The sequence below is a fragment of the Triturus cristatus genome, chromosome 8 (genome assembly GCF_964204655.1).
Source record: "Triturus cristatus chromosome 8, aTriCri1.1, whole genome shotgun sequence".
Classification (NCBI taxonomy): Eukaryota; Metazoa; Chordata; class Amphibia; order Caudata; family Salamandridae; genus Triturus; species Triturus cristatus.
In genome coordinates, this window is record NC_140591.1 from 413,120,990 (window position 1) to 413,148,955 (window position 27,966).

A 27,966-nucleotide genomic window follows, 5' to 3' on the forward strand; every position below is an offset into this window, starting at 1 on the left:
CTTACAACTTGAGAGCTATCAGAATATACATTAGATTCTTAAGAGATAAATCCTAATTCTTGACACTAGAAATATGCCATTTGCTGAAGGTAGTTGACATTACCTTGTATTTAAGATCCAGTCCCCCGACTTCTGGTTCTTACTGGAATATAAGCCTGGACAGATTTTGCGTAGTTTTACTTAGTGGAACTCCACGAAGTGCCAGAAAAACTGCCGCACTCCGCCGAGTTCTGCCGGCTGCAGAGTCTGGTAAGTCGTGTGGCTCGTACTGATTTGTAGCAACTGGAGTTTGCTTCATGCTTTGAAATCAGTGCGAGCTGCACTACGCGTCACGCCTGAGGATGCTGCTGCCTTCTGCAAGCTTGAATAGACATTCTACTCGAGCAGCAGCTTCATTAACGCGAATGGCAGATTTCTAAACGCGAGCGGTTGTGACCTGCTTTGACTGCCCGCAATGCAAAATCTCGCCCAGAGGAGGCTTAGAGCCTGAACTTTTCTCGTGACCGCTCACCAACTTACCGATGTCAAGCCGCTCAAGAAGTTTTTCAGAACTCCGCATGGAGCGCAGAGTGGGCAAAACTCTGCTAACTCCACCGGCGGATCGGAATTATTCACCCACCCCTATGGAATATTCATTAGTAAGAATTCATTTTATGAGATCATTAAAAATGATCTGTGCTCTTAAGGTACTAGAGAACCTTATTTTGCTATAGAAGACTAAGCGTAAATTTACTTTTTTGTTTGCAGTGAGAATGTACTTCTGTGATAGTTTCCATTTGAAATTGTGATTAATTACTTTCTTTTTTTTTTTTTTAACTATTCTGAATAGGATCCACCTCTGGAATATGCTAAAAGAAACAGCAGAAGCACAGTATTTCGAATCGTGCCAAAGTTTAAAAAGGAAAAAGTCCAAAAACATAAGACCAGTCCTCCGCCTGGTATGTGTCGGATACTGCAACAGAATTTGTGTTATGTGTCATGCTGGATATCTTGATCTCCTATTACATTCAAGAAGAGCCACCATTTCATTATTTATTGTGACTAGGTACCACTGAGTACAAAATCCAATGTAATAATATGAATTTAATGTTTAAATTAAATATTTAGTTTTCCCTCCTTCCATTCTGGAGCTTTGAAGGCTCAGTATCGGGATCTGATTATGTAATTTGCCCCATAACCAGGCCACCAGCAGATCGAGGCACAGTGAATTTGTGCACAGTTGCGTTGGTCTAAAAGTGATTTTTGTAATGGCATTGACAACGTTATGCCTGTAACGGTGCACTATTTTTCTGACATCAGAACTACGCAGTCTATGTAATCTGGTCCCCAGGCTTGATTTGCTGGAGCCATATAAACCCAAATTAGATTTACAGAGTTTTTGCTTGTACTATTGTTTTTCTTCCCGCTCCGAGTCACTCACATGTGCAATTTTATTGATGTGAGTTGTGTAAAGTGGGTGGCTTCATTTTTATCACCCTCTCACGGTCCGGGGGTGGTTGCTGATGCCTTTACTAACATGGCAGTCTCATCTAGAATTCAGTCTACCTCTCTTCCATCATTGCCTTTCTTCAGAAACCCGCCTTCCTATCACTCTACCCTAAATGTGAATATCTCAAGTTAATCAGATTTAGCAGGAACCACAAATGAATTTTCATGTCCATCATCTCTCACTTTAATGAGAGCTTTAAGATCATGCAGGTATTTCACTGAACAATACATTATACATACATCCTGAACATAGGCAGTAAAGTGAAAAATGAACAAAGTAGCCTGTAAATACACTTCTGTGTGTGACGTTGGGCCCTATTTGTGTACAACAAAGAATGTGTGTCACACTGGGTTATTGTACTGCAACAAATGCTTTTATAATTTTGAGCACCCTACTTTTCCATTTCAAGGATTTTCTTTACTGTATATGATGTATGCAGTTAAGTGTTCAGACTATTAAACTTGGTGCCTTTCACACAAAAACGAAATATGGAACATATTTTACTTATAACCGATATTTTCTCTTTGTTATGGTTTTTGCTGAAAATTATACAGAGATGATTGATAAACTGCAAAACACATCTAAACCTTGCCTCACTGATCCTAATAAGTAAAATTATAAATTGGTCAATATATGTGAGGTTTCAATATCTTTATAGAGGAAAATGGCTTAAAAAAAGCTGAAAGCATGGCTGCAAAGCAATGAACCCTGTCCTTTGTTTAGAGACGGTAGTTAGTTTACAATTAATGCTGATCTGTAACCTGCATGAAAATACAATGTAAGTGGTAGTTGTATGTAGTCTACACCTTCAACCTTTCCCCTTGCTAGCACTGCGTTTCTACTCTGTTTTCCACTCTTTCCCCTAACCTTTGCTGTAATGCATTTGAGCATGTACAAATTAAGGGGGTTTTGCTCTTAACTTTGTTAGTTCAAAAATGGGGCACGGATGAAGTTGCTGCTTGGCTGGATCTGCTCAGTTTGGGAGAGTACAAAGAAATCTTCATCCGCCATGACATCCGCGGCTCTGAGCTAATTCACCTGGAAAGGCGAGATCTTAAGGTATTTCCTTTGTTGCTACTTTCTTCTGCTCTTTGGGACTTTTCTTTGACTACCAAAAAAAATCCCTTTCCCTGTCTTCCCTTTTCCCCACCTTTCTGTTTTTGTGCTTGTAGCTTGGCTTCTGGTGTTAAACCTGCAGTAAACTAACATGCACTGTCCTGTCACCTGCACTCCTTCTGTGTTACACTGTACTTGCAGCCTAGGATATCAGCATAAATGGACATTTCCTTCTGTGAAGTATTCTTCATAAACAATGCGTTTACTCACGTTGGCTGGTTAAAACAAAGCCTTGATTTTGTCATACGTAGCAGTTCTTGCACCAATGCTTTAACTAACTACAAAATTCTGAAAAGCACCTCAGTTTACCTAACAGGATCAGTGTGGAAGGTGGCAGATCAAGATAATATTCAAACCTAATAATGTATTAACTGCAAATCTGTTTACACTGTATGTCCGCAGCAAAGCTATTGACACAGCATGTTCTTATTAATAATGAGTAAATACTTTTATGTATAATAACCTTTTGTTCGAGGTATATGAGCTGTAGATCTTATGCGTTAGCATAGATCGCCATCTGGTGTTGGGCCCGGATGTTTGCACTTTGTTTTTCTTCGAATAAGTCTTTGTAGTCACAAGATAGGTGACTCCTCCTTTCGGTGATAGTGCGCATGGGCATCGGCTCCATCCTTCGATAGTTTTTTTCCGCCATCGGGTTCGGATGTGTTTTGCTAATCCGGTTCAGTATCGTTCTCGAACTCCTTCGGCACGCAATCCTCTCCCCTCTACGGTATTGTCTCCGATCGCAGTTTCCCATTCGCCGCGTATGGTCCAAACTTGAAAACCTTCGATCGGGAACTTCCAGGCGGGCCGTCGGGCTTACCCGTGCCGACCACACCAGCAGTTGATGGAACGGACTACGTTCAAGCTATGTCCCGGGTGTCGTGCTAAATTTCCACGCACCGACGTGCACAAAGTCTGCAACCTGTTCCTATCCCCGGAACACGAAGAATCATCCTGCGAAGTGTGTCGATCATTCAGATCGAAGAAGACTATCCGTGATCGTCTGGCTCGACGCCACAAGATGCAATGCTGCAGCGGCTCCGTACTGGACATATTCGGCGACGAACCAAAACACAGTCCTGCCGCAGCAGCCGAAGAACAACTGGTCTCGTGTCCGAAGCACACTCCGACATGAAGGAAGACCTGAGCGTCACTCCGACTCAACGGACCGTGAGTACAGACCCCCATGTGCCCATTCACGCAAAGGAAAAGGCTCTGGTATCACCCTCGCCCTCGGGTCGACACCGTGAAAAAGTTTCAGATGCCCCGCCCTCCAGCCTGGCTATGAAACACAAACATAAGCCTTCGGGCTCGAGCCGATCCCAGTCCTGTGCTGAACCAACACCTTCAGCACCGAAACATAAGGACAAACATGGGACTCCACCCACGTTGTCGGTACCGAGGACATCTTCGACACCGAAAGCTTCAGCCGAAACCCTCCAAGCCAAAAGAGCCGGAACCAAAGTCCTCCAAACCGAAATCCTGGGAGTCGAAATGCTCCACACCTAAAAGTTCATAGCCGACAACCTCCGCAACGGAAAGTTCGAAGCTGAAAGAAACCACTCCGTAGGCTATGCAACCTAAACTGGCTAAAACTAGAGAACTAGATTCCAAACACTCGGCACCCAAAGACTCTAGACAAAAATCTTCGATTTTTTTTTTTTTTTTTTCTTAAAATTTTTATTTGTTTACTGTATAGTCTAAAAGAACATAAAGCGTGAAGAGAAGAAAAAGAAAACACAAGGGGTATCGACTACATGCTGGACAAAAATCTTCGATGACGAAATCTACCCTGAAAGGAACAGTGACTCCTTCCAAAGAACTTCCATCTGAAGAACCACCTCTGGATCCAAAACAGAAAAAACTCAGTATTGATCCCAACACTGGACACCTTATGGCTACTCTTCCCAAGCAACCGAAGCTAGACCTCCCATAAGAGGCTCCTATACCTCTTAAGCAATAAAGAGACCTGGGTAACAACCCTTCTCCCCCTATATACCTCCAAACATCACACTATCAAATTCACCGCCTCCAAGGTCACCTGACTCACAGGATGACGATTTCGATGATGGGGCTGGGGATGGGATTGGGGGTGAAGATCATCATATCCCACAAGACCCTGACATACCACACGACACTGACCCATGGGATGACTATGATAAAGATCCAGATGTACCAAATGACCCTGATCTATATCCCTCTAGGCCTTCCCCACCTGATGACAACATTGGCTTTGCGCAACTATTCAACAGGGCTGCCCAATATCTTGGGGTGGAATTACATAATGACCTTCTAGAAGAGGATTTCCTTGTAGAAACGTTCACACATTCTCAGAGGTCTACCAACACTCTACCCATGCTAAAAGGCATGTTAAAACATATTAACGAGGTATTCAAGGACCCAGTTAGAGCCCAAATACTAACACCTCGGGTAGTTAAAAAATACAAGGTCTCTCCTACAGACCCTGTATACATAAAAGGCCAGTTACCATTAGACTCTCTTGTTTCTAACACCCGCAAGAGAGCTAACTCTCAAACAGGTGATGCTCCTCCTCCTGCCAACTCTTGGCATATTGCCAATGCTCCAGCTCTATTGGCACGTTACGACAGGGCACATTATGAAGAATTAGAAAAACTTCTACATCATTTGCAAAAAGAACAAAAGGCCAAAGCTAACAACCTCATTCAGGAAGGGAAGCTCATCACGAACACTTCCATAAAATGCGCCCTAGATGCGGCAGACCCAGCTTAGCGTGCTATCAACACTAGCATACTTCTGTGGAGACACGCTTGGCTTCGAATCTCTGGGTTCAAGCAGGAGGTACAATCCTCCATACTTAATCAGCCCTTCGACAAAGAACATCTTTTCGGGCCAACAGTAGATACTTCATTAGAAAAAATGAAGAAAGATACTGACACTGCAAAATCCATTGGAGTCCTACAATTACCTTCTACCAGGGGTTCTTTACATCGCTTCTTCTACAGGGGTGGCTCAAAGACAATGTCGTCAGAAAATCCCTCCTCCTCTTACAAGGGGAACAACCAATCTAGCCCCTCCAGAGGCTATTTTCGTGGAGGTTACAGAGGAAACAATAACATGGGCAGAGAAAGAGGCAACTCCACCCGCACTTCCCCTGCCAACAAACAATGACTCCCCCCCCCCCCCCCCCCCACTACCCCCTGACCACTCCACTCCTGTCGGGGGACATCTCTCACAGTTCCTACCTGTCTGGAATTCAGTCGCCTCAGACATATGGGTAATACAAATGATCCAAAATGGTTATTGCCTGGAACTTACCAACACTCCACCACCAATCCATCCTAGAGAGCGGGCAATGTCACTAGAACATCTCACCCTGTTAAAACAAGAGGTCCTCTCTCTGTTAGACAAACATGCAATAGAACCGGTCCCCTTACATCACCAAGGGACAGGAGTGTACTCACTATACTTTATGATTCCCAAAAAGGACGGCTCTCTCAGCCCATACTGGACCTCAGACAGCTAAACCTCTACATTCAATCGGACCACTTCCACATGGTCACCCTACAACAGGTGCTCCCATTGCTTCAGCAAGGCTACTTTCTTTCCACCCTAGATTTAAAGGACGCCTACTTTCATATTCCCATTCACCCAGCTCACAGGAAATATCTCAGGTTCGTAGTGAATGGACAACACTACCAATTCAAAGTCCTCCCATTCGGGGTCACTAAGCACCAGGAGTATTCACCAAGTGTCTAGCAGTTGTACCAGCACATTTAAGAAGACAACACATTCATGTCTTCTCTTACTTAGATGACTGGCTAATAAAAGCCAAGTTGCACCACAGCTGCCTACACCACACTCACAAAACAGTTCAACTACTTCACGACTTGGGATTCACTGTCAACCTCACCAAGTCTCCTCTATAACCCTCCCAACACGCAAGCGTATCTAGGAGCTATGATAGACACTCGCAAAGCTCTAGCGTACCCCAACCCAGTCAGAATACTCAACATGCAAACACGAGTATAACAATTTCAACCACAACACTCACTACCAGCCTGAGTGTTTATGCAGTTGATCGGAATGATGGCGTCTTGCATTCTAATTGTTCCTTAGGCAAGACTTCAAATGTGTCCCCTACAGGAATGCTTAGCACATCAGTGGAACCAGGCTCAAGGTCATTTAAATGATCTGGTGTTGGTGGAAGGCCGCACTCATCGCTCTCTGCGGTGGTGGAATACAAAAAAACTTTTCCAAGGGGCAGCTGTTCATCGATCCGGTTTCACAGATAGTGCTAACAGCAGACACATCCCTCAATGGTTGGGGAGCTCATCTTCAAACATATACCATTCAAGGCATGTGGACTCTACAACACAAACAGCACCACATAAACCATCTGGAGCTGCTTGCAATTTTTCTAGCATTGAAAGCTTTTCAGACACATCTAGTAGGCAAAGCTGTCCTAGTTTGTACAGACAACATGACAGCAATGTACTACATACAAAAACAGGGAGGGACACTCTCTCTACAACTTACGCACTTAGCTCAAGACATTTGGAGGCTGGCCATTACTCAAAAAATATACCTCCTTGCACAGCATCTCCCAGTAGACAATCAGATTGCAGATCTACTCAGTCGTCGGAGACAACAGATCCACGAAAGGGAACTACATCCCCAAGTACTGCTCCCATTCTTCCAAATGTGGGGCTACCCAGAAATAGATCTGTTCGCCACACACCACAACGCAAAATGCCCAAACTTCGCATCCAGGTATCCACACCCATTGTCTAAAGGCAATGCACTAAAGATGAATTGGTCAGGGAAATTTGTTTACGCTTTTCCACCTCTCCCACTAATTCCATTAGTGGTTCGGAAGCTTACTCAACAATCCCTCACAATGATCCTTGTTGCTCCCACATGGGATCGACAACCATGGTTCACAACCCTGTTGGAACTATTAATAGTTCCTCATCAAAAGTTAGATCTCTCCCCCAAACTTCTCACTCAGAACCATGAAGAGATAAGACATCCAGATCCCAATCAACTCAACCTTGAGATCTGGCACCTGAAGTCTTAGAATTTGGCTACCTTAACCTCCCATCAGACTGCATGAACATCATTAAAGACACTAGACGTCCTACCACTAGAGCATACTATGCAGCACAATGGAAACGATTTGCAATTTATTGTACTAAAAACCAAATCAATCCATTAAATGCCTCATCTCAAAACCTCATTTGCTATCTGTTGCACCTACAACGTGCTAACTTAGCTTATAACGTCTATACGAGTACATCTTGCTGCTATACCGGCTTACCTACAAAACAGACAACACTTGTCTTTGTTTCGAGTACCCGCTATCAAAGCCTTTATGGAAGGACTCAAAAGAATCATTCCTCCTAGACTTTCACCTTCTCCCGTGTGGAATCTTGATATTGTCCTTACAAGACTCATGGGCCCACCATTTGAGCCTATGCACAGATGCGAATTACAATTTATAACTTGGAAAGTAGCCTTCTCTTAGAGTTGGTTAACTCCAGGCACTAACCATACAAGAACCATTTTTACAAGTTCCCCAAAATAAAGAGGTTCTTAGGACTAACCCAAAATGTTTACCCAAAGTCGTTTCTGCTTTTCACCTCAACCAGTCTGTTGAGTTACCCGTCTTTTTTACTCTGCCAGACTCAGTAGCAGAATGTGCTCTTCACACATTAGATGTAAAAAGAGCGATACATTAGTACATTGAAATAACCAAACCTTTTAGGAAGACAAAACAACTCTTTGTTGCTTTCTCACCACCACATAAAGGCAACCCCATGTCAAAAGCAGGTATTGCACGATGGATTGTTAAGTGCATTCAGATATGCTATCTCAAAGCTAAACGCACCTTAACAGTTCCCCATAAAGCGCATTCTACACGCAAAATAGGGGCTTCCATGGCATTTTTAGGAAACATACCCTTAAATGACATTTGCAAAGCTGCAACATGGTCTACACCACACACATTCACAAAACACTATTGTGTAGATGTGTTAGCAAAACAACAAGCTAGTGTGGGCCAGGCTGTTTTAAGAACACTATTTCAGACCACTGCAACAGATACAGGTTAGCCACTGCTTGGGAAAGAACTGCTATATAGTCTATGCGAACGCATATGATCTACAGCTCAAATGCCTTGAACGGAAAATGCTACTTACCCAGTATGCATCTATTCTTGGCATATAGAGCTGTAGATTCATATGCCCCTCCCCGGGTACCTTTACCTGTTGCAGTATTATCTTACTTAGATACACTATACATGGACATCACTTTCTACTCTTACTCTACTCTATCTTCACCCTTACGGCAAAACAATCTAAGGATAGAGCCGATGTCCATGCGCACTATCGCCGAAAGGAGGAGTCACCTACCTCGTGACTACAAAGACTTCTTCCAAGAAAAACAAAGTGCAAACATCCAAGCCCAACACCAGATGGCGATCTATGCTAACACATATGAATCTACAGCTCTATTTGCAAAGAACAGATCCATACTGGATAAGTAGCATTTTCCTTATTAAATATTTCTAAATCCTAATGTACATCAGTGGCAGGAATTTGATAATCACTTAATTCTGCGTCTAAGGACATAGAACACAGATAATGCATGTTAGACCTGTCAGCCCTTTGGGTGGTCCCTCCTCATCATTATTTATTTTGTCCCACTTTTGCCTCAAACCCTGTTATAATTTTTCCTTTTTGGGAACCACCAGACTTTTTAGTGTTGATGCAGGGTCAGGGAGCCATTTTCCCTACCCCTGGAACTTCTGTCTGAGGGCCTGAGACACAAAATGGTGGCCACCCATTGTCACCTGTGACATCATCAGAACCCACTGGAGATTTCTAGAACCTTCCGTAACATTCTGGAACCCTGTGACAGAGGGAGGCAGTTTAGAATGTTGGGAGGCCATCTCAGAGTGGCAGTTGGCATCTGACTGGAGAAGAGAGAGGACAGAGATAGAAGGAGGTCGGAGTGAGGCAGCAGGGGTGGAAACCAGTGCTTGGAGTGGGGTCCAGAAACCCACCCTTGATGCTAGTCCCTACTGACCAAGCCCAGCCTAAAGCCCTGTGTGGGATCAAGATCAGAAGAACCATCTTAAAGGACTGAATATTTGGAACAGGCCTTAAAGAAGAAGAACAGCAAGCTCCTGACCTGTTCAGCAGTGTCCTCCTGGAGTCCTGACGTCGAGAAGCCTGGAGACCTGGGGCCGGAGGTAGAGAAGCGGCGCTGACAGAAAGCAGACGTCGTACCCGGAGCCGCCAGAGGTCGAGTGAGGGCGCCGACGGAGGTCGTGGAGAGGCACCGGAGGTAGAGTAAGGAGTCACCCGAGGTCGAGTGAGGGCGCCGACGGAAGTCGTGGAGAGGCGCCGGAGGTCGAGTCGGGAATCACCTGAGGTCGAGGTGAGGCGTCGACGGGGGAGTGAAGTCCGCCCACCGGAGTCGCCGGAGACTGAGGTGAAGCGCGCCGGAGGTCGGGAGTGGAGATCGCACTCCGGAGTCGCCGGAGACTGAGGTGAAGCGCGCCGGAGGTCGGGAGTGGAGATCGCACTCCGGAGACACCCGGAAGCGGGGAGACCGTGTCCCTGCGACGCCGGAAGGCGACATCGAGTCGAGACCGCCCAGCGACATCGAGTCGAGACCGCCCAGCGACATCGAGCCGAGGCCGCCCAGCGACATCGAGTCGAGACCGCCCAGCGACATCGAGTCGAGACCGCCCAGCGACATCGAGTCGAGACCGCCCAGCGACATCGAGTCGAGACCGCCCAGCGTCATCGAGTCGAGGCCGCCCAACGACATCGATCCGGAGCCGCCTCACCGTGCCGAGCGGAGCCGATCATCGTGAAAAGGGCAGTAAGTGGTAGAGGGGGCGTCTGAGGCCCCGTGGAGCCCTAAAAGACCATTCTAGGGGCTAGAGGGGTGTTAGAACCAGCCTGAGAGTGCCAGGGGCGAACTGAGACTGGTACAGTGACCTCCATAAAGGGTTGTGTGGTTTGGAGGGCCAGATCTTTAGATTACTCTTGTTCTGCCTCCGCTTAGGCCCCAGCCTTTACCAATCTAGGTGGGACACCCCCATGCCATCCAAGTGTCCTTAAGTTGTGTATGGGCAAAGTAAGACCAAGTGACCTCATGTAAATGATTTGAATTGTCACTGTCATTGATTGTGTTACCTTATTTATTGAGGTGCTTTATTTATTGTCATCCACTAATTTATTCCTGCACTGTATTTATTGTCTGACTGTATTTATTTGCCATTCGTATTTATTGTATCTCTATTTATTCCTTGCTTATTTATGACCTGAACCTATTTATTGAAATCCCGAAGTAGTATTATTTATTTGACCTGCTCTTTGAAGGAAAATCTTATTGTCTTGTATTTATGTAATGAATCCTGCAACTAAGAGAAAATAAGATAAAGACCTATATATTTTCAATTTGACTTGCATTATTTTTACGGTGTAGTGTCATTTTTGGAACGGATGAACGCATGGTTATTGTGAGGGTGTGACGTATGCTTAACACGGTGCCTGACCCCCAACCGCTCGAGCCAAGCTACCACTGTGCTGGGAACCTGGTGACTGCTAACCTGGTTGCCCGGTTTCCAACATAAAATTGGTGTTCAGTGGTGGGATAGAGCTGTGCTTGCGTCCACTCGACAATAACTTTGGGTAGTCCATAGGCCTACACCGGGAGTTTTCTCCAAGCGGACTTCCTAATTTTGAGTTTTGTTTTTTCCAAATTTACTTCTGGTGGTGGGAGGAGGTATTACAAAAGGTACCCCCCTGCATAGCTTCTGTAAGCAACTGTCTTCTATCCTGAGTGGGCAAAATGGAGTTTGTATTGGAAGATGTGGAAACTTACACTGTGGCCCAACTCAGAGAGTTTTGTGAGCGAGAGGGGGTGTTTTGTCCCCAAGGTGCAAAGAAGGGTGAGCTCCAGACCAGCTTAAGGGCTTGGGGGGAGGCACAACGAGAAATTAAGGTTGAGAAGGAGGACAGGGATGGAGAGCCTGACAGCGAGGGGGCTGGTTTGTACCAACCTGAGGTGGGGAACCTAGTCGAGGGGCCCAGAATACTTTCAAGGTAGGGCAGCAGTGTCTCTAGTGGCGGCTTATCAGAAGCAGTATTAATTGACCGGAGGGAGAAAAGACAGCTCACATGGGATTTGGCGAAGCTGGAGAAAGAAAAAGAGGAACGGAGGATGGCTCACGAGTTGAGGCTGAGGGAGATAGATCTCCAGATCCTATGGGCACACCCTGTTCCTATTGGTGGCAGCGAAGAAAGAGAAATCACCAGGGAACCCAAACCCTATTTGCCAAAAGACATAGTAGCTAGTTATAGTGCGGGTGATGATATCGCCAAGTGGCTAGCAGCCTATGAGATCTCATTAAGAGTCCATGGGGTTCCAGAGAAGTATTGGGGAGGGGGATTGTATAAATACATGCCTCCGGCTGGCAGAGATACATTATTGGCCCTGGAGCAGGATGAGCAGACCCACTACCCCACCATGAAAGTGGCGCTCGTGAGGAAGTTTGGACTAACACCCGAGAAGTACAGACAGAAGTTCCGGGGTAGCCACAAACTGGGCACACAGAATTGGGTGGATTTCCTGGACTATGCAAAGAAGGCATTGGAGGGTTGGATACAAGGCAGTGAGGTGAGGGACTACGAGGGGTTGTTTGATTTGATGTTGAAGGAACACCTGCTCGAGAAATGTTTCCCTGAACTGCGTCAACACCTGGTGGATAGCAAGCTGACCAATCCCCGAAGGCTTGCTGAGGAGGCGGACATTTGGGCTAGTACCCGGGTGTCCACAAGGGGGACTGGAGGGGACTCTCAAAAGACCGGACAGGGCGCCCCCCAGAAGAAAGAGGGAGTGGAAAAGAAAATGGAGTTCTCTAAAGGCCCCCAAAATAGTTTCCAAGGGAAGGGAACGGGATTCACCCCTAGGGCTAACCCACCCAGAAACCCTAATCCTGGCCAGACTCAGCAGCCAAGGGTTGTCCATTGCTTCGAGTGCGGTGGTGTCGGACACTATAAGGGAGATGTGAAGTGCCCGAAAAGACCACCCCCTCCCATCGGAGGAAAGGCCCCCGGAGTAGCTAGTGTAGTGCTCGGGGAGGAGATGCCTTTAGATAAGGGAAGGGAGTGGGCGGGTGTCACTTTAGTGTCCCTGGGAGAACGGGAGATGGTTCCTAAGATCCAGGTGCCCGCAAATACCACAAAGTATGGGCAGTGGGTCACCATCAACGGCCAAAGAGGGGAGGCTCTGAGAGACACAGGAGCCAGTATGACTATGGTACGTAGCCAACTGGTGTCTCCAGAGCAGGTGATTCCCGATGTGCTCCACCCTGCCGCGATGGCTGACGGCAGAATGGGCCACTATCCGGTGGCCGAGGTTCCATTTGAATGGGAAGGGGTTGCAGGCTCACTTCGAGTTGCCGTAAGCCCTGCCGTGCCAGTCGATTGTCTGCTGGGGAATGACATGGAGCATAATGCTTGGAAGGAGGTGGAATACCGGACTCATGCTGAGATGCTGGGTACACCTGACTGGGCCTGTGTCAGCACAAGGTCTGCGACTACCCGGAGGGGGAGTTCGTTTAGGCGGGAGCCTGGAACAAAGGCACCGCCGGCTGCCAATCAAGGGAAGAACCGAAGGCAGGAGGAGCCTGCCTCGGCATCCGCGCCCCGTGTGACGGATAGGCCACTGGAGGTGGTGGACCAGGAGTCCGCGGGAGGGGATGTTACCGAACTGGAGAACCTACCTATCCCGGCCGAGTGGCACGTGGAGGGAGGGCCGACCAGGGAGGAATTCTGCAAGGGCCAGAGGGAGTGTCCTACCCTTGAGGGACTGAGGCGACAGGCCGAAGCCCAGGCAGCAGGGAACGTTGAGGGGAACTACAATATTTACTGGGAGGATGGCCTCCTCTACAGTGAACCCATGGCACCCATGCACGGATCGTCACGGGCCTTGGTTGTCCCTCAACGTTACCGAGCCTTCCTTCTGGAATTGGCTCATGAGATCCCCTTGGCAGGACACCTGGGGCAAGACAAGACCTTTGCCCGGCTTGTCCCGCACTTTTATTGGCCTCAGATGAAAGTGTCGTCCGACACCTACTGCCAGACGTGCGTGTTTTGTCAAGCCAGTGGCAAAACAGGGGTGAAGCTGAAAGCTCCCCTGGAACCACTTCCTGTCGTTAGCACCCCCTTTGAAAGGGTGGGCATCGACATTGTGGGTCCGTTAGATCCGCCTACTACAGCTGGTCACAGGTTTATCCTGGTTTTGGTGGATCATGCCACACGGTACCCAGAGGCTATACCTCTGAGGACCATTACTGCACCTGTTGTGGCTAGGGCCCTGATGGGAATCTTTACCCGAGTGGGTTTTCCCAAGGAAGTTGTGTCCGACAGGGGGACCAACTTCATGTCAGCATATATGCGGGCGATGTGGAAGGAGTGTGGAGTGACCTACCGGTTCACCACTCCTTACCACCCCCAGACCAATGGTCTGGTGGAGAGGTTCAATAAGACCTTGAAAGGCATGATCAGAAGTCTGCCTGAGAGCCTGCGGAGGAAATGGGACGTCCTCCTACCCTGTCTATTGTTTTCCTACAGGGAAGTGCCACAGAAGGGAGTGGGCTTCAGCCCCTTTGAGCTTGTGTATGGGCACCCTGTGCATGGACCTCTCAGCCTGGTGAGAGACGGATGGGAAAGAACTCCCAGAAAGCTTCCCCAGGACGTGGTGAGCTACATGCTGGCCTTCCGGAGCCAAATGGCTAAGTTGTGGAAGCAAGCTTCTGACAACTTGGAAGCCAGCCAAGCAGTGATGAAGGCGTGGTATGACCACAGTGCTCACCCGGTGGAGTTGGAGCCTGGCCAGAAGGTGTGGGTGATCGAACCAGGAGAGCTTAGCGCCCTCCAGGATCGCTGGTCAGGACCCTTTGAGGTGTTGGAGAAGAAGGGTAAGGCTACCTACTTGGTGGATCTGAAGACCCCTCGTCAGCCCTTACAGGTGCTGCATGCCAACCGCCTCAAACCCCACCATGAGAGGCCCGAAGTCATATTGTTAATGGTGACTGACGGAGCAGAGGACGTGGAAAGCGAGCCTCTCCCCGACTTATTTGCGTCTCAAGAGAAGGATGGGTTGGTGGAGGGAGTGATTCTCTCCCCGTCCCTAACTCCTGAACAGCAGGAGGACTGCCGCCAGGTCCTGGGGCAGTACTCTTCGTTGTTCTCCCTTGTTCCGGGTAGGACTCACCTGTGCGTCCATGACGTGGACACAGGAGACAGCCCACCGGTGAAGTCAAAGATCTACCGGATGACAGACAAGGTGAAGGCCAGCATTCACAGTGAAGTCACTAAGATGCTGGAGCTAGGAGTGATTGAACCTTCCAGCAGCCCCTGGTCCAGTCCGGTGGTATTAGTACCAAAAGCTGCACCACCGGGGGCCCAACCGGAACTGAGGTTCTGTGTGGACTACCGGGGACTGAACTCAGTAACCAAGACTGATGCTCATCCGATCCCGAGGGCGGATGAACTGATTGACCGGCTTGGAGCTGCCCAATATCTGAGTACCTTTGACCTTACTTCTGGGTACTGGCAAATCTCTATGACTGATGGAGCTAAGGAAAGGTCAGCCTTCTCCACGCCCAAGGGCCACTACCAGTTCTGCGTGATGCCCTTTGGGCTCAAGAACGCACCTGCCACGTTTTAGCGTCTGGTGAACCAGATCCTCGCCGGAATGGAGAGTTTCTCTGCTGCTTATCTGGATGACATTGCCGTCTTCAGTAACAGCTGGGAGGATCACTTGCGTCACCTGCAAGCTGTTCTCCAGGCCCTGAAACACGCTGGTTTAACGATCAAGGCCAGTAAATGCCAGATCGGGCAGGGGTCGGTATTGTACCTTGGACACTTGGTGGGTAGGGGAGCGGTGCAACCCCTCCAGGCGAAAATCGAGGCTATCGTGGCCTGGGAACCCCCCAAGACTCAGACTGAGGTCCGAGCTTTTCTGGGCCTCACAGGATATTACCGCCGCTTCGTGAAGGGGTACGGGACCATTGTGGCCCCCCTCACGGAGCTTACGTCCAAGAAGCAACCTCGACGGGTAGTCTGGACGGAGGCTTGTCAGCAGGCTTTTGTGAAACTGAAGCAAGCCATGTGCGAGGCCCCAGTCTTAAGGGCCCCAGATTTTTCCAAGGAGTTCATTGTCCAGACGGATGCATCGGAACATGGCATTGGGGCAGTGTTATCGCAACTCAATGAAGAGGGTCTGGATCAACCCGTGGTCTTCCTATCCCGGAGACTACTTCCCAGGGAACAGAAGTGGAGTGCAATAGAGCGTGAAGCCTTTGCAGTGGTATGGGCTCTGAAGAAGTTGCGGCCATACCTGTTTGGCTCGCACTTCCTAGTTCAGACCGACCACAGACCCCTTCGGTGGCTGATGCAGATGAAGGGGGAGAATCCCAAGTTGCTAAGGTGGTCTATCTCCCTACAGGGAATGGACTTTCAGGTGGAACATCGGCCTGGAGTGGACCACGCCAATGCAGACGGTCTCTCAAGGTATTTCCGCCTTAGTGATGAGAACTCCCAAGGGGTTGGGTAGCTCTCCCCACTTTCAGCTGGGGGGACGCGTGTTAGACCTGTCAGTCCTTTGGGTGGTCCCTCCTCATCATTATTTATTTTGTCCCACTTTTGCCTCAAACCCTGTTATAATTTTTCCTTTTTGGGAACCACCAGACTTTTTAGTGTTGATGCAGGGTCAGGGAGCCATTTTCCCTACCCCTGGAACTTCTGTCTGAGGGCCTGAGACACAAAATGGTGGCCACCCATTGTCACCTGTGACATCATCAGAACCCACTGGAGATTTCTAGAACCTTCCGTAACATTCTGGAACCCTGTGACAGAGGGAGGCAGTTTAGAATGTTGGGAGGCCATCTCAGAGTGGCAGTTAGCATCTGACTGGAGAAGAGAGAGGACAGAGATAGAAGGAGGTCGGAGTGAGGCAGCAGGGGTGGAAACTAGTGCTTGGAGTGGGGTCCAGAAACCCACCCTTGATGCTAGTCCCTACTGACCAAGCCCAGCCTAAAGCCCTGTGTGGGATCAAGATCAGAAGAACCATCTTAAAGGACTGAATATTTGGAACAGGCCTTAAAGAAGACGAACAGCAAGCTCCTGACCTGTTCAGCAGTGTCCTCCTGGAGTCCTGACGTCGAGAAGCCTGGAGACCTGGGGCCGGAGGTAGAGAAGAGGCGCTGACAGAAAGCAGACGTCGTACCCGGAGCCGCCAGAGGTCGAGTGAGGGCGCCGACGGAAGTCGTGGAGAGGCGCCGGAGGTCGAGTCGGGAATCACCTGAGGTCGAGGTGAGGCGTCGACGGGGGAGTGAAGTCCGCCCACCGGAGTCGCCGGAGACTGAGGTGAAGCGCGCCGGAGGTCGGGAGTGGAGATCGCACTCCGGAGTCGCCGGAGACTGAGGTGAAGCGCGCCGGAGGTCGGGAGTGGAGATCGCACTCCGGAGACACCCGGAAGCGGGGAGACCGTGTCCCTGCGACGCCGGAAGGCGACATCGAGTCGAGACCGCCCAGCGACGTCGAGACCGCCCAGCGACATCGAGCCGAGGCCGCCCAGCGACATCGAGTCGAGACCGCCCAGCGTCATCGAGTCGAGACCGCCCAACGACATCGATCCGGAGCCGCCTCACGGCGTCGACACGGTGCCGAGCGGAGCCGATCAGCGTGAAAAGGGCAGTAAGTGGTAGAGGGGGCGTCTGAGGCCACGTGGAGCCCTAAAAGACCATTCTAGGGGCTAGAGGGGTGTTAGAACCAGCCTGAGAGTGCCAGGGGCGAACTGAGACTGGTACAGTGACCTCCATAAAGGGTTGTGTGGTTTGGAGGGCCAGATCTTTAGATTACTCTTGTTCTGCCTCCGCTTAGGCCCCAGCCTTGACCAATCTAGGTGGGACAACCCCATGCCATCCAAGTGTCCTTAAGTTGTGTATGGGCAAAGTAAGACCAAGTGACCTCATGTAAATGATTTGAATTGTCTCTGTCATTGATTGTGTTACCTTATTTATTGAGGTGCTTTATTTATTGTCATCCACTAATTTATTCCTGCACTGTATTTATAGTCTGACTGTATTTATTTGCCATCCGTATTTATTGTATCTCTATTTATTCCTTGCTTATTTATGACCTGAACCTATTTATTGAAATCCCGAAGTAGTATTATTTCTTTGACCTGCTCTTTGAAGGAAAATCTTATTGTCTTGTATTTATGTAATGAATCCTGCAACTAAGAGAAAATAAGATAAAGACCTATATATTTTCAATTTGACTTGCATTATTTTTACGGTGTAGTGTCGTTTTTGGAACGGATGAACGCATGGTTATTGTGAGGGTGTGACGTATGCTTAACACGGTGCCTGACCCCCAACCGCTCGAGCCAAGCTACCACTGTGCTGGGAACCTGGTGACTGCTAACCCGGTTGCCCGGTTTCCAACAATGCACAATTCATTAAGATGGGAAATTGAGAGGATCTCTGTTCCTAATGTTATGATATTTGTGGCCTTTGCAAGGCACGAAATTATCTTGAACACAGTTGCACAACCTTGTGTCTCAAATGTTTTGATGTACTGCGAAAGAGATAATTATGTGATAAATATACAATGAACAATGTGCAGTCAAAGGGAGATGTGAGTGCTTTGGGACTGCCGGTGCTCCACTGGCATACATGTGCATGTGAGGGTCGGGAATGTGTAGTAAGTGATGTGTTCAATTTGCCTCTCTTGTATATACAATTAGGAAAGTGAGGTGGGGATCACCGTCATTGCTGCTGCAGTCCAAGGTCTGTCTGAGTGTGAGAAATCAGGAGTAAAGCCTTCTGGAATAATCTATTTACTACCTCACAATATCCCAAACTGTTTAACATCGAGCATGCTTTTTCACTCCCCAAACAGTCCTCTTTCATTTAATAGAAATAGTCCTGGCCTCTACCTTTCATTCATTTTTGCATTGTAGATTCTTTTTAGTTGAAAGACTTTATTGAGATTAACAAAGAATTAATGAAGACACCTGTTGAATACAATAATCAGATATATTCTGTATGAATAGTACTTGTATTAATATGCTTCAATGAAACAGTAAAGAAAACATGATGGAAGAATATTAATACAATTTATACTATTCCATAGAAAACGGATATGATGATGGGGTAATATTGTATAATTAAAAAAAAACGCAAAAAGGAGAAAAAAAGAAATTCTAAAAGAATGAGAAAAAAACATAAACATCAAAAGTAAAGGCAAAAAAAGGATTGTAGAAATTACAATAATTGTCAACTAGTACAAAGAATCTCCTTTACATTTTAGCAGAGAGACAAATGTATAAGTACAAATCCATATTGGATAATAGACTATAAAACTGTTATTTTAGGACTTTGAAACCCAATCTAACACATAAGAACATAAAACAGGACAATTTAATTTTTTTGAGATTTACAAACTTGGAACAAGTTGTATGAAGATAGTGAACAGTTATTTAAGAAATTAGTCATGGGTAGCCAAAGTTTATTACATGTTATAGTAAAGGCAAAGAGGACAAATTGTGCCCATCTCACCTATGATTTTGACACACATTCCACCATGCTTTATATGATTTTTTTCCAAAGTCTTCCAAGTAGAATTACCTAATTGCAAATGGCAACATTAAAGCAACTAATTTAGCATCTCTTTGACGATCAGGCCAAGCCTTGTTAACCACGCCCAAAAAAATACTAAGAGCTAAAAAAGAAACAGGCACACAACAAATCTCAGTAATTCTCAAGCAAACACGGTTCAAGAATGCCTGTTTATTTGAGCAAATAAAAAATACATGCACAACATTACCTTTATGACAACCACATGATCAGCACAAATTTGATAAATAATCTAATGCGTATTGAACATTCTGTTGCAGAAAAAGAAAAGAGTTTGTTCGGTACTAACTGATCTAGAAGGCAGATTATCATACTGTCTATTACAGTTCTGTGAAATGTCTAACTGACTTTTACAGTTCTGTGGAAGGTTATACGACTGATCTAAATCTAAAAAAGGAATAAGGACCTTCTCTGTAACCAGCTGTGCAACAAAACATATCCTTTTAGACATCCACTTTCTCCAAACCAATACCATTCCATAATTTTAATATTATACAATTAAGTGGTTACAGTTTATCTATAAAATGTAACCTTACCAAGCAACATAAATGCTTGATCATAAGAGTTAGTTAAAATATGAGTCAGCACAATAAAGAAAATATTTTTATAAGAAAATGGAACAAAACTAGCATATCAGTTTGTTGTTAGATCTTATTACTGCTTACGGCAGACCATGGGGATTTTGTCCCAAATCTACAATTAAGATTATTTAAGAACATTAGAAAAATAATGGTGCCATATCGAGTGTAGGTACTTTAAGTTGTTCAGAGGAAATCTCACCTTTCTTTTATCCATCACAACCTAGAAAGCAATCTATCAGTCCCAAAGAATATGCTTCATTAATTCTGATGAGTGGCATCATTAGGAAAAATGTAATTATTAGAACTATCATCATTTTATTGGTGGCTAATGAGCCCTACCAGGAGACAGAAGTAGAGGACTATTTCTCTATAAGACCAACAGTCCTCCCTTAAATTGATCAAGATTAAGCCTAACATGCCTTAATTAGGGTTTGAATACTGTACTCTGATTTTAATATTATTCCAGATCAAGCATAAGCCTGGAAGGGTTCCTTGAAACAATATTTAATCAGGAAAAATACCTCTGGCATTTCAATATGAGCAACACTTCTGACTTTTCAACATTTAATTTATAGCTGAAGACCTCTGAAAACATCTGCAGCTCTTAAAAAATGCAAGCAGTGAAGCTTAGGTGTGAATATGTAAAGGAGAACGTCAACCCTGTAGGCTGTGAATTTAATCTCCTGTCCTTGAAAGGTATCTGTCAAAATAGAGTGAGATCATTGCAAATGTTCTAAGTATTCTAATACGGGAATAAAAAGGAATGGAGGAAGTAGACATCCTTGAATGGTACCTCTTTTTAGTGAAAAGTAGGACGACTGAACACACTTATCAAAAACGAAGGTTCTTATTGAAGAATGCAACATAGAAATATATTTGAGCAATGTTGGACTAAAAGCATGCCACTTTAGGGACTTTATTATAAAATCCCATATGAACCATCCATAAGCTTTTACAGCATGCAATATGATAGATGTCATGGATTCATTAGGTCTTGCAGCACCATGAATATGGGCTTATTGCCCGCCGTAGGGGGCTATACCCGCTATTAAAGACCCGCTCCTGCGTTAAAGGCCCGAGCCGAAGACGAGGGACTTTAACAAGGGAGCGGGACTTTGATAGCCGGTATAGCCCTGCTACGAAGGGCTATAAGGCTATTAGAACATTCTGCCATTAGAGGCCAGAATGTTCTAACAAATAAAACAAAGGCCTCTCAAAGCTCGAGGGGATTTAAATCCCCTCGAGCTCCGAGAGGCCTTTGTAAAACATTGGAATGTTGCTCTGCGGGCCTTTACCAGCCCGTAGAAGCAGGGAGCACTCCATTGTCTTCAATGGAGCTCCCAACATTCCAATGTTCTAATAACATTTAAGAAAGTTCAAGCGTTACATGAAATGACTCTTAAATAGACACAACATTGCTTCAATAAATAATCCCTCAGGCCTCCCATTTGTCAAAAATGGTTGTGAGTTGCCAACAGCTTAGGGACCAAAATCTTAGAAACTACAGAAAGATTTCCATGGTAAAATCATCTAGCCCTGGGGTCTTTCGCTTGAGGTAGCTTATTAAGAACAGCATAAATGTCCTTTGATTCTAAAGCCCTTATTAGAGAGGTCCTATCCATACTTTTAGAATCTGCCCTATGCAGGTTAGCAAAATAATCAGTTATACTTTTCATCTTGTCGATATTGACTTTTATGTCTATCCAGTGGCTTCCATGAACGGCAGTGCTTACCCTCAAAAAGCTCCCCCCATGACGTGACACAACATCCTTAATAATCGCAAAAAATGTTCCTATAGTTCCTCAGAGAAGAAAAAGAAAGTGTAATGTCAACGCTAAGGCTTCAGGTGGATAAAACACACCGTTCAGTCAGTGTGGAAAATCCTTATGTCGGATTTAAATGCCCTCACACACCCTTGCAGGTGTAATGCTTCATCATTTGGGCTGCTCCTCGTCGGGCCGGCGGTGCAATGCCCGACGGGCTCCCTAAAAAGGGGCTCTTTGGTGGAGATCTTCAATCCGACTGCCGTATAGATGAAGTGCGGGTGAGGGGCCTAGTAAATGTAGATAAAGATCGGTGATGTTAAAATAGGGTGAGGAGTGCCTTGTCGAAGTAAATTTTATTCAGATGGCCTCCTACCTTAGTTAAAAACGTGTATACAGAGCACTTATGTGAGCGTAATGTCTCCTATTAAAGTGGTATGTATATTGCAATAATGGGTCAACATGTTTCTCGCTATGAGTAATTTATACTCGCGATTCTTCAGGACCTATGGGTTTTTTTATTTTAAAAGTATCTACATTACACAACCTGGTTGGTTGGGATTGTTGATCAATCTATGTATTGAATACCTGTTGGTACCGGGAGCTACCCTAGTCAGTCAATATCCTGTATCAACAGTACTCGGTGGGTTGTACACGAAAATGACTTCCTCAAGACTAAGAGGATGTCTTCCTTTCGAGTACCGTGTTACGACCTACCCTCTCCACCGAGTCCTTAATGTCAAAGTTTGTGCAGACCATAATGTGAGAATGTGCTCACCAAACTCAGTTCAAGAATATGCCCTGTATCTGTCAATTGCCCTCAAAGTGCAGACTCTTAAAAACCCATCAGCTATGAGTAATTTATACTCTCGATTCTTCAGGACCTATGGGTTTTTTTTATTTTAAAAGTATCTACATTACACAACCTAGTTGGTTGGGATTGTTGATCAATCTATGTATTGAATACCTGTTGGTACCGGGAGCTACCCTAGTCAGTCAATATCCTGTATCAACAGTACTCGGTGGGTTGTACACGAAAATGACTTCCTCAAGACTAAGAGGATGTCTTCCTTTCGAGTACCGTGTTACGACCTACCCTCTCCACCGAGTCCTTAATGTCAAAGTTTGTGCAGACCATAATGTGAGAATGTGCTCACCAAACTCAGTTCAAGAATATGCCCTGTATCTGTCAATTGCCCTCAAAGTGCAGACTCTTAAAAACCCATCAGCTATGCCTCCTTTCTCTTACTTGTCATCTCAACAGCCTTCAAAAAGCACTTCTTTAAAAGACCTGACCCATGCTAAACAAAAGTCAAACTCCCATTAGCACAGCCGCCACAGGGCAATCCTACTCTGTCACTCCAACATCCTGGGCGAGATAATCATCAATCGCTTTCAAACCTGTCATCACTTTCTCATTCACCTTGGATTCTAATACGTAATCTGATCAGACATGTAAACAAACCTATGCTTGTGTCCAGTCTTGACAACTGATTAAACATTGTGTGAATTGCCTCCAGATATAGTGAGAGGCAGAGTGGTGGTTTATCTGTGGGCTATTACTTTGGGAATGGGAAGGCTTTTAGAAATGTGCAGAACGAATGATCAATAGAATTTATTAGGCTTGATAGTTACCCCTCTGGTGTCTCTGCCCTACACCTAAACATAGTTAGATCTCGGTTGAAGCCCACTTCTCCAGTTTCCAGCTCACTTGAAAAGCTGAGATTTTACACTTTTGTGGAATTTCTAGAAATTCTCCTAAACCTTTTGAGATTCCATCATTGCTTTCCATAACTTAGGTGCAGTACAGTGAACTCTCTTTCCCCTAATTTAGAATACCTACTTAGTGAAGCCATCAAACACCTAGCCTCCAAGGCCCTTGGTTTATGATTGGGGGAGTAGTGCATCAGTTTGTCTTGTATAAATAAATGCCTGTCCTTTGTTACAGAAGGCTCGGTGACAGCAGCACAGTGTTTTAAGGTGTACATGCTGTTGGACTGAGAGTTAATGCAGCTTCTTTTGTAAGGTTTGCAGTATGCAGTTAAGGACCCAACCCAAGTAGTACTCTTGAAAAGGCATTTTGAATCTATTGGATCTCTTGAAATGCTTTCTCTGGAAAACCTCAATAAACCACATTGCAGTAATCAGTGCATGATAGAATCAATTCTCTTAATGTCTGGTAGAAGTGGAACACTTTGTGCAACATCTTTTAATAACACAAGTAAAATGAGCCGATGGTATATATTTGTTGAGTGATTGAGATGGTCTTAATTATCATTACACTGAAGTTTTATTTACTTCTTTGGGGCAGATTCTAGACCATCCATGCAAAATGATTCTCATTTTGCAAATGTGTACCGCTCGCAAATTGTAAATTTAGCTCTGATGATGGACAGTTTTGTGCACACTGTATTAGTGTATATCCTGAAAGTGATGTGTCTGTAGACTGCTCTTGGTTCCATTGAAAGCCAAATGTGATGCTAAAGATTCTATGTGTAACTGACTGGCATTGCTTGTCACCAAATAAGTATCTTTACATGAAAAAGTACACTTTCATAGCCTGTGCACAGCTGAACCAGTGCCATCTTCTTTTTTGACATATCAATAGAATTGTGCCCATATTACTATTTGGTTCTAACTTGGCAGATTAACCACAATGGCTGACCTACCTCCAGTGGTTGGCCCACTGGAATTGTTAGTAGTCTGGTTCCAATTCTCCTACGACAGCCAATATTTGTCACCTCACTACGGTGACTGAAAATAAATGTCTTAGGCTATGCAGGGTTGAAAGTCCTTGGTGCAGCTGTATTTTGCTGCATAGCTCCAGTTTTCATAATTTCTGATGTACCCAAAATGTTTCTTGCACAAGAGACTCAAATCTGGGTCCCTGATAGGTGTTCTACCCAATTCTTTAGTCCGTTTCTTATCAATGGTGTAGTCAACTTTGCAAGAGGAGGCATCCACCACAGTGTGGTACTCCTTTCAAAGGGGGCACCTCCTGTCACCAGATCACAGCTCGACTAATGATAGGTCACAGTTGATTGATAGTTATGGGGCACTGGCCTCTCTACCAGTGCACCAGATTGAGGATACTGCTTATTGGCTCTTCTTAATAATTCCCTGATGTCTGCTGTGACTGGACACACTTGCTTCCCCCAAGAGTGTTTGTGTATATCTGATGAACATGGAGGGTTATTCTTTAAGGTAGGTGTAGCTTCAAGAAATAAGGTTGTTATGTGAAACAGTCTAGATTTGAGATGGCCTTCTCCTGTGTACCTTTACATGTGCCTCTTCTGCTCAATTCTTTTCCATCTTGCAAAGACCCTTGGAGCCCAGTTGTGTATCTAGTTTGAGCCATATCCTCTTGAGCACCTGAGCATCATTTGTGCTCACCTTATTGGAGCAGACTAGTCTGAGCAAGTCTGTTTCCTGTTGCAAGTAAGCACCACCTTGACAAATGATATTTGCTAGTGGCATGGCTACTACAAACACCTGAACAGTGAATGCTTTCTGAGTGTCTATCTCCACTCCCAGCTTTACCAAATAGGAACTGAAGATGGGCAACAATCATTACAAGGAAGATTGTCTTAGTAGAATTTGCAATCCCAGGGATTATTATGCCATCACTAAGGAACAAGAGCTTCTTTTCTTGCCAAGTGCACACAACCTGTGATGGTCACTTCCTACATTTTTTCAATCACCAGTCTCGCCTAGGGTTTCCAGGGATGAGTTTGGTCATTGATTCCATTCAACATTTTCCTTTTTCTAGTAGTACACAAACTTGGCAGCTCGCCTAGCAAGTATGGCAATTATGTGTCAATTTACCTCAAGAGGTATGTTATGTGAAACCATAGAATGCTGTTTGTTGTCTAAGTAAGCCCAATTGAGGCTCCAGACCCATTATAGATAGGCTCCTGAAGTTTGTTGACGACAATATGGCACATCAACTGGCAAGAGAACAAGGTCCATTGCAGCATCAAGGCTCCACAATATCTATTTTCCTTGAATTCACCAAGACCGTCCAAGATGCAAGACGGAATACCAGGACGTGATACAAACATTACATGCTAAACTAAAGATATAGTATGCTGTACCAGCCACGTTTGAGTGTTGGACCATATTGAGAAGATCTGAAAAGATGCCAAGACCTTCTGCAAAAAGCTCCTTAATACCTGGACAATCACCAACCCATGCCGAACACCCCAGGGTCCCAGATGAACAAGCCCCACAGCCAACTGAGGCACCGCAGAATTAATCCCGATAATTTGTACTGTCATATATATTGTCAGGCTTTGCAGATACAGTCTTCATCCCTTATTTTAATGATAATGTTACTCAGGATGGATACATATATTTAGTCAATGATGCATGACCGGGGTCCAGGCAATAAACATAGTGGAGGCATTTACTTTAAAGAGGGCTAGTTTTTACGGAGCGTTGCTATGCCTCATGGTATGTCTCACCAGCATAATTATTGGGGATATGTTTGGGGGTATATGTCACTGAGAGTTTGGCCGTTCAGTGTGGGTGGGATGGTGGGATATTTGGGACCTATTCGTGACCGCACATGCAATCTTAAAGAGACACGTTAGTGATAGATTCCTTACCTTAGAATATCCCCAGGCGTCAGACTGGATCCGGAAAGTTTTGCTAGCAGTACCCCTGCGCGTCAGTAGGTGGCGTCATGTGGGTCCGCGTCCGTCGCTGGCATCGTAAGCGCCGAGATGATGTCACGGAGACTACTTGGGCGCCACCCATGCGCACTGACGTCAGTTCTTTCTTTTTCCTCGCCAGCAAGCGCAGATCCAGTTAAAGCACATACCTTAGTCACTTTTTGACTCCACTTTTGAGACTTTTTGTCTCCCTCTTTCTCCTTGGTGCACATAGGGGTGCCTGGATTTAAGTCTTGTGGGGTATAAGGCAAAGTTCCTAGGCAGTCAAATAGTTGAAACTAGTTCAAACACTCATCCACAAAAACAACATAAGAGGAACTCAGTGTGAATACAATTGAGCTACATTAAAATATATTTGAAAATAGTTTTATTCTTGATTATTTAATTTTAAAAAAAGACGTTCATTCAATTGATGTTATAGACAATACATAATTCTGATGCAATTGTGATTTTTAACAAGGTACAAAATCATACTGATATCATCCAGCCTAAAAATTGGTCTGAAATGAACAAAACATTAATACATAATATAAACAAAGTGAAAGACAATATAACACGAACAAAGACAACTGATGTGAGGTGGCTAACAGATGGTTCTTCTCAACACGTGTTTCGGCACTAACAGCGCCTTCATCAGGAGGGCCACACCTCTTTCTGTCTGTGAATGTAGTGTCCGCTTCAATTCACAGTCTTTAGATGTGTAGGTCACACCATACCTGGTCAGGACTAATGTGTTATGATGTCCATAAATTCGGGATGTTCGATAAGGTGGCCGGTCAAACGTGGATGCGGATATGCACCTAACAATGGAGGGAGTTAAAAATTCCTAACCGGAACAAAATTGCTCGATAATAGTCACGCTGCTCTGATCTGGGCTTGTGTATTGAGATGTCCGTGAGTTCGAGTTGCTAAGCAAAGTAGCTAGTCATGCCTCAATGCGGAAATACGCCAAGGCCGACCAAGGGCGGGTCAATGAAGCAATCCGTCTTGTGCTGATGTGAATAAAGTTACAAGATGGAAAAGGCCACCATGTTGGAAGTCTTGTGGGGCCTGCCGTTGCAATATGTTGGTGGCGGACCCCCACGATGTTTGCCTCTACTGCCTGGAGACCGGCCACGACTCCCGGTCCTCCAGGACTGTCGGGCCATGGCCCCGAAGGCCTTGAGGAAGCGGCGCCGGAAGCTGCTGGAGGCCCGGCACTCGTCACAACGCTGTTCCAGGTCCAGGGACCGTTTCCAGGAAGGCTAGCGGGGCCGCAGTCGTCGCTCCTCGGGCTCCAAGTCTTCGCCCTCGGATTCTGGTAAGCGACGACATAAAAAAGTCGAAGAAGCGTGTTCGCTCTCTGACGTCCCCCCGCCGGTCCTCAGATGCGGACGAGGGGGACAGGGGTTCCGCCCCTGCGGCTCCTTTGGAGCCTGGGAGTCCCGCGGCCTACCCTCTTTATCAGAGTCCGTCGGCGACACCTGAAGGTGCATGAATTTCTTGTCAACATGGACCACCTCTTTAGTCCTCAGGCTCCCGCTGGTGCGCCTTAGGGCCCCGCAGTCCTGTGTCCTGATCCTGTTGGGCTGCCGACGGATCCAGCTTCGGTGCCAGAGGATCCTGCACCATTGGTTCCGGCCCCGGTGCCACG

At 45.9% G+C, this 27,966-nt stretch overlaps 1 protein-coding gene across 7 annotated transcripts in view; it reads left to right on the plus strand.

The window, feature by feature from the left end:
- Positions 1 to 27,966, plus strand: part of DGKH (diacylglycerol kinase eta) — a 725,438-nt gene that overhangs the window by 675,854 nt on the left and 21,618 nt on the right. For 5 of the 7 annotated variants that reach the window (XM_085621806.1, XM_085621809.1, XM_085621805.1 and 2 more), the window contains 2 exons: positions 830 to 938; positions 2,418 to 2,548. In XM_085621806.1, coding sequence (XP_085477932.1) covers positions 830 to 938; positions 2,418 to 2,548 — 240 coding nt within the window. The remainder of the gene's footprint in view (positions 1 to 829; positions 939 to 2,417; positions 2,549 to 27,966) is intronic. The other 2 variants (XM_085621807.1, XM_085621808.1) reach the window with 1 other exon arrangement.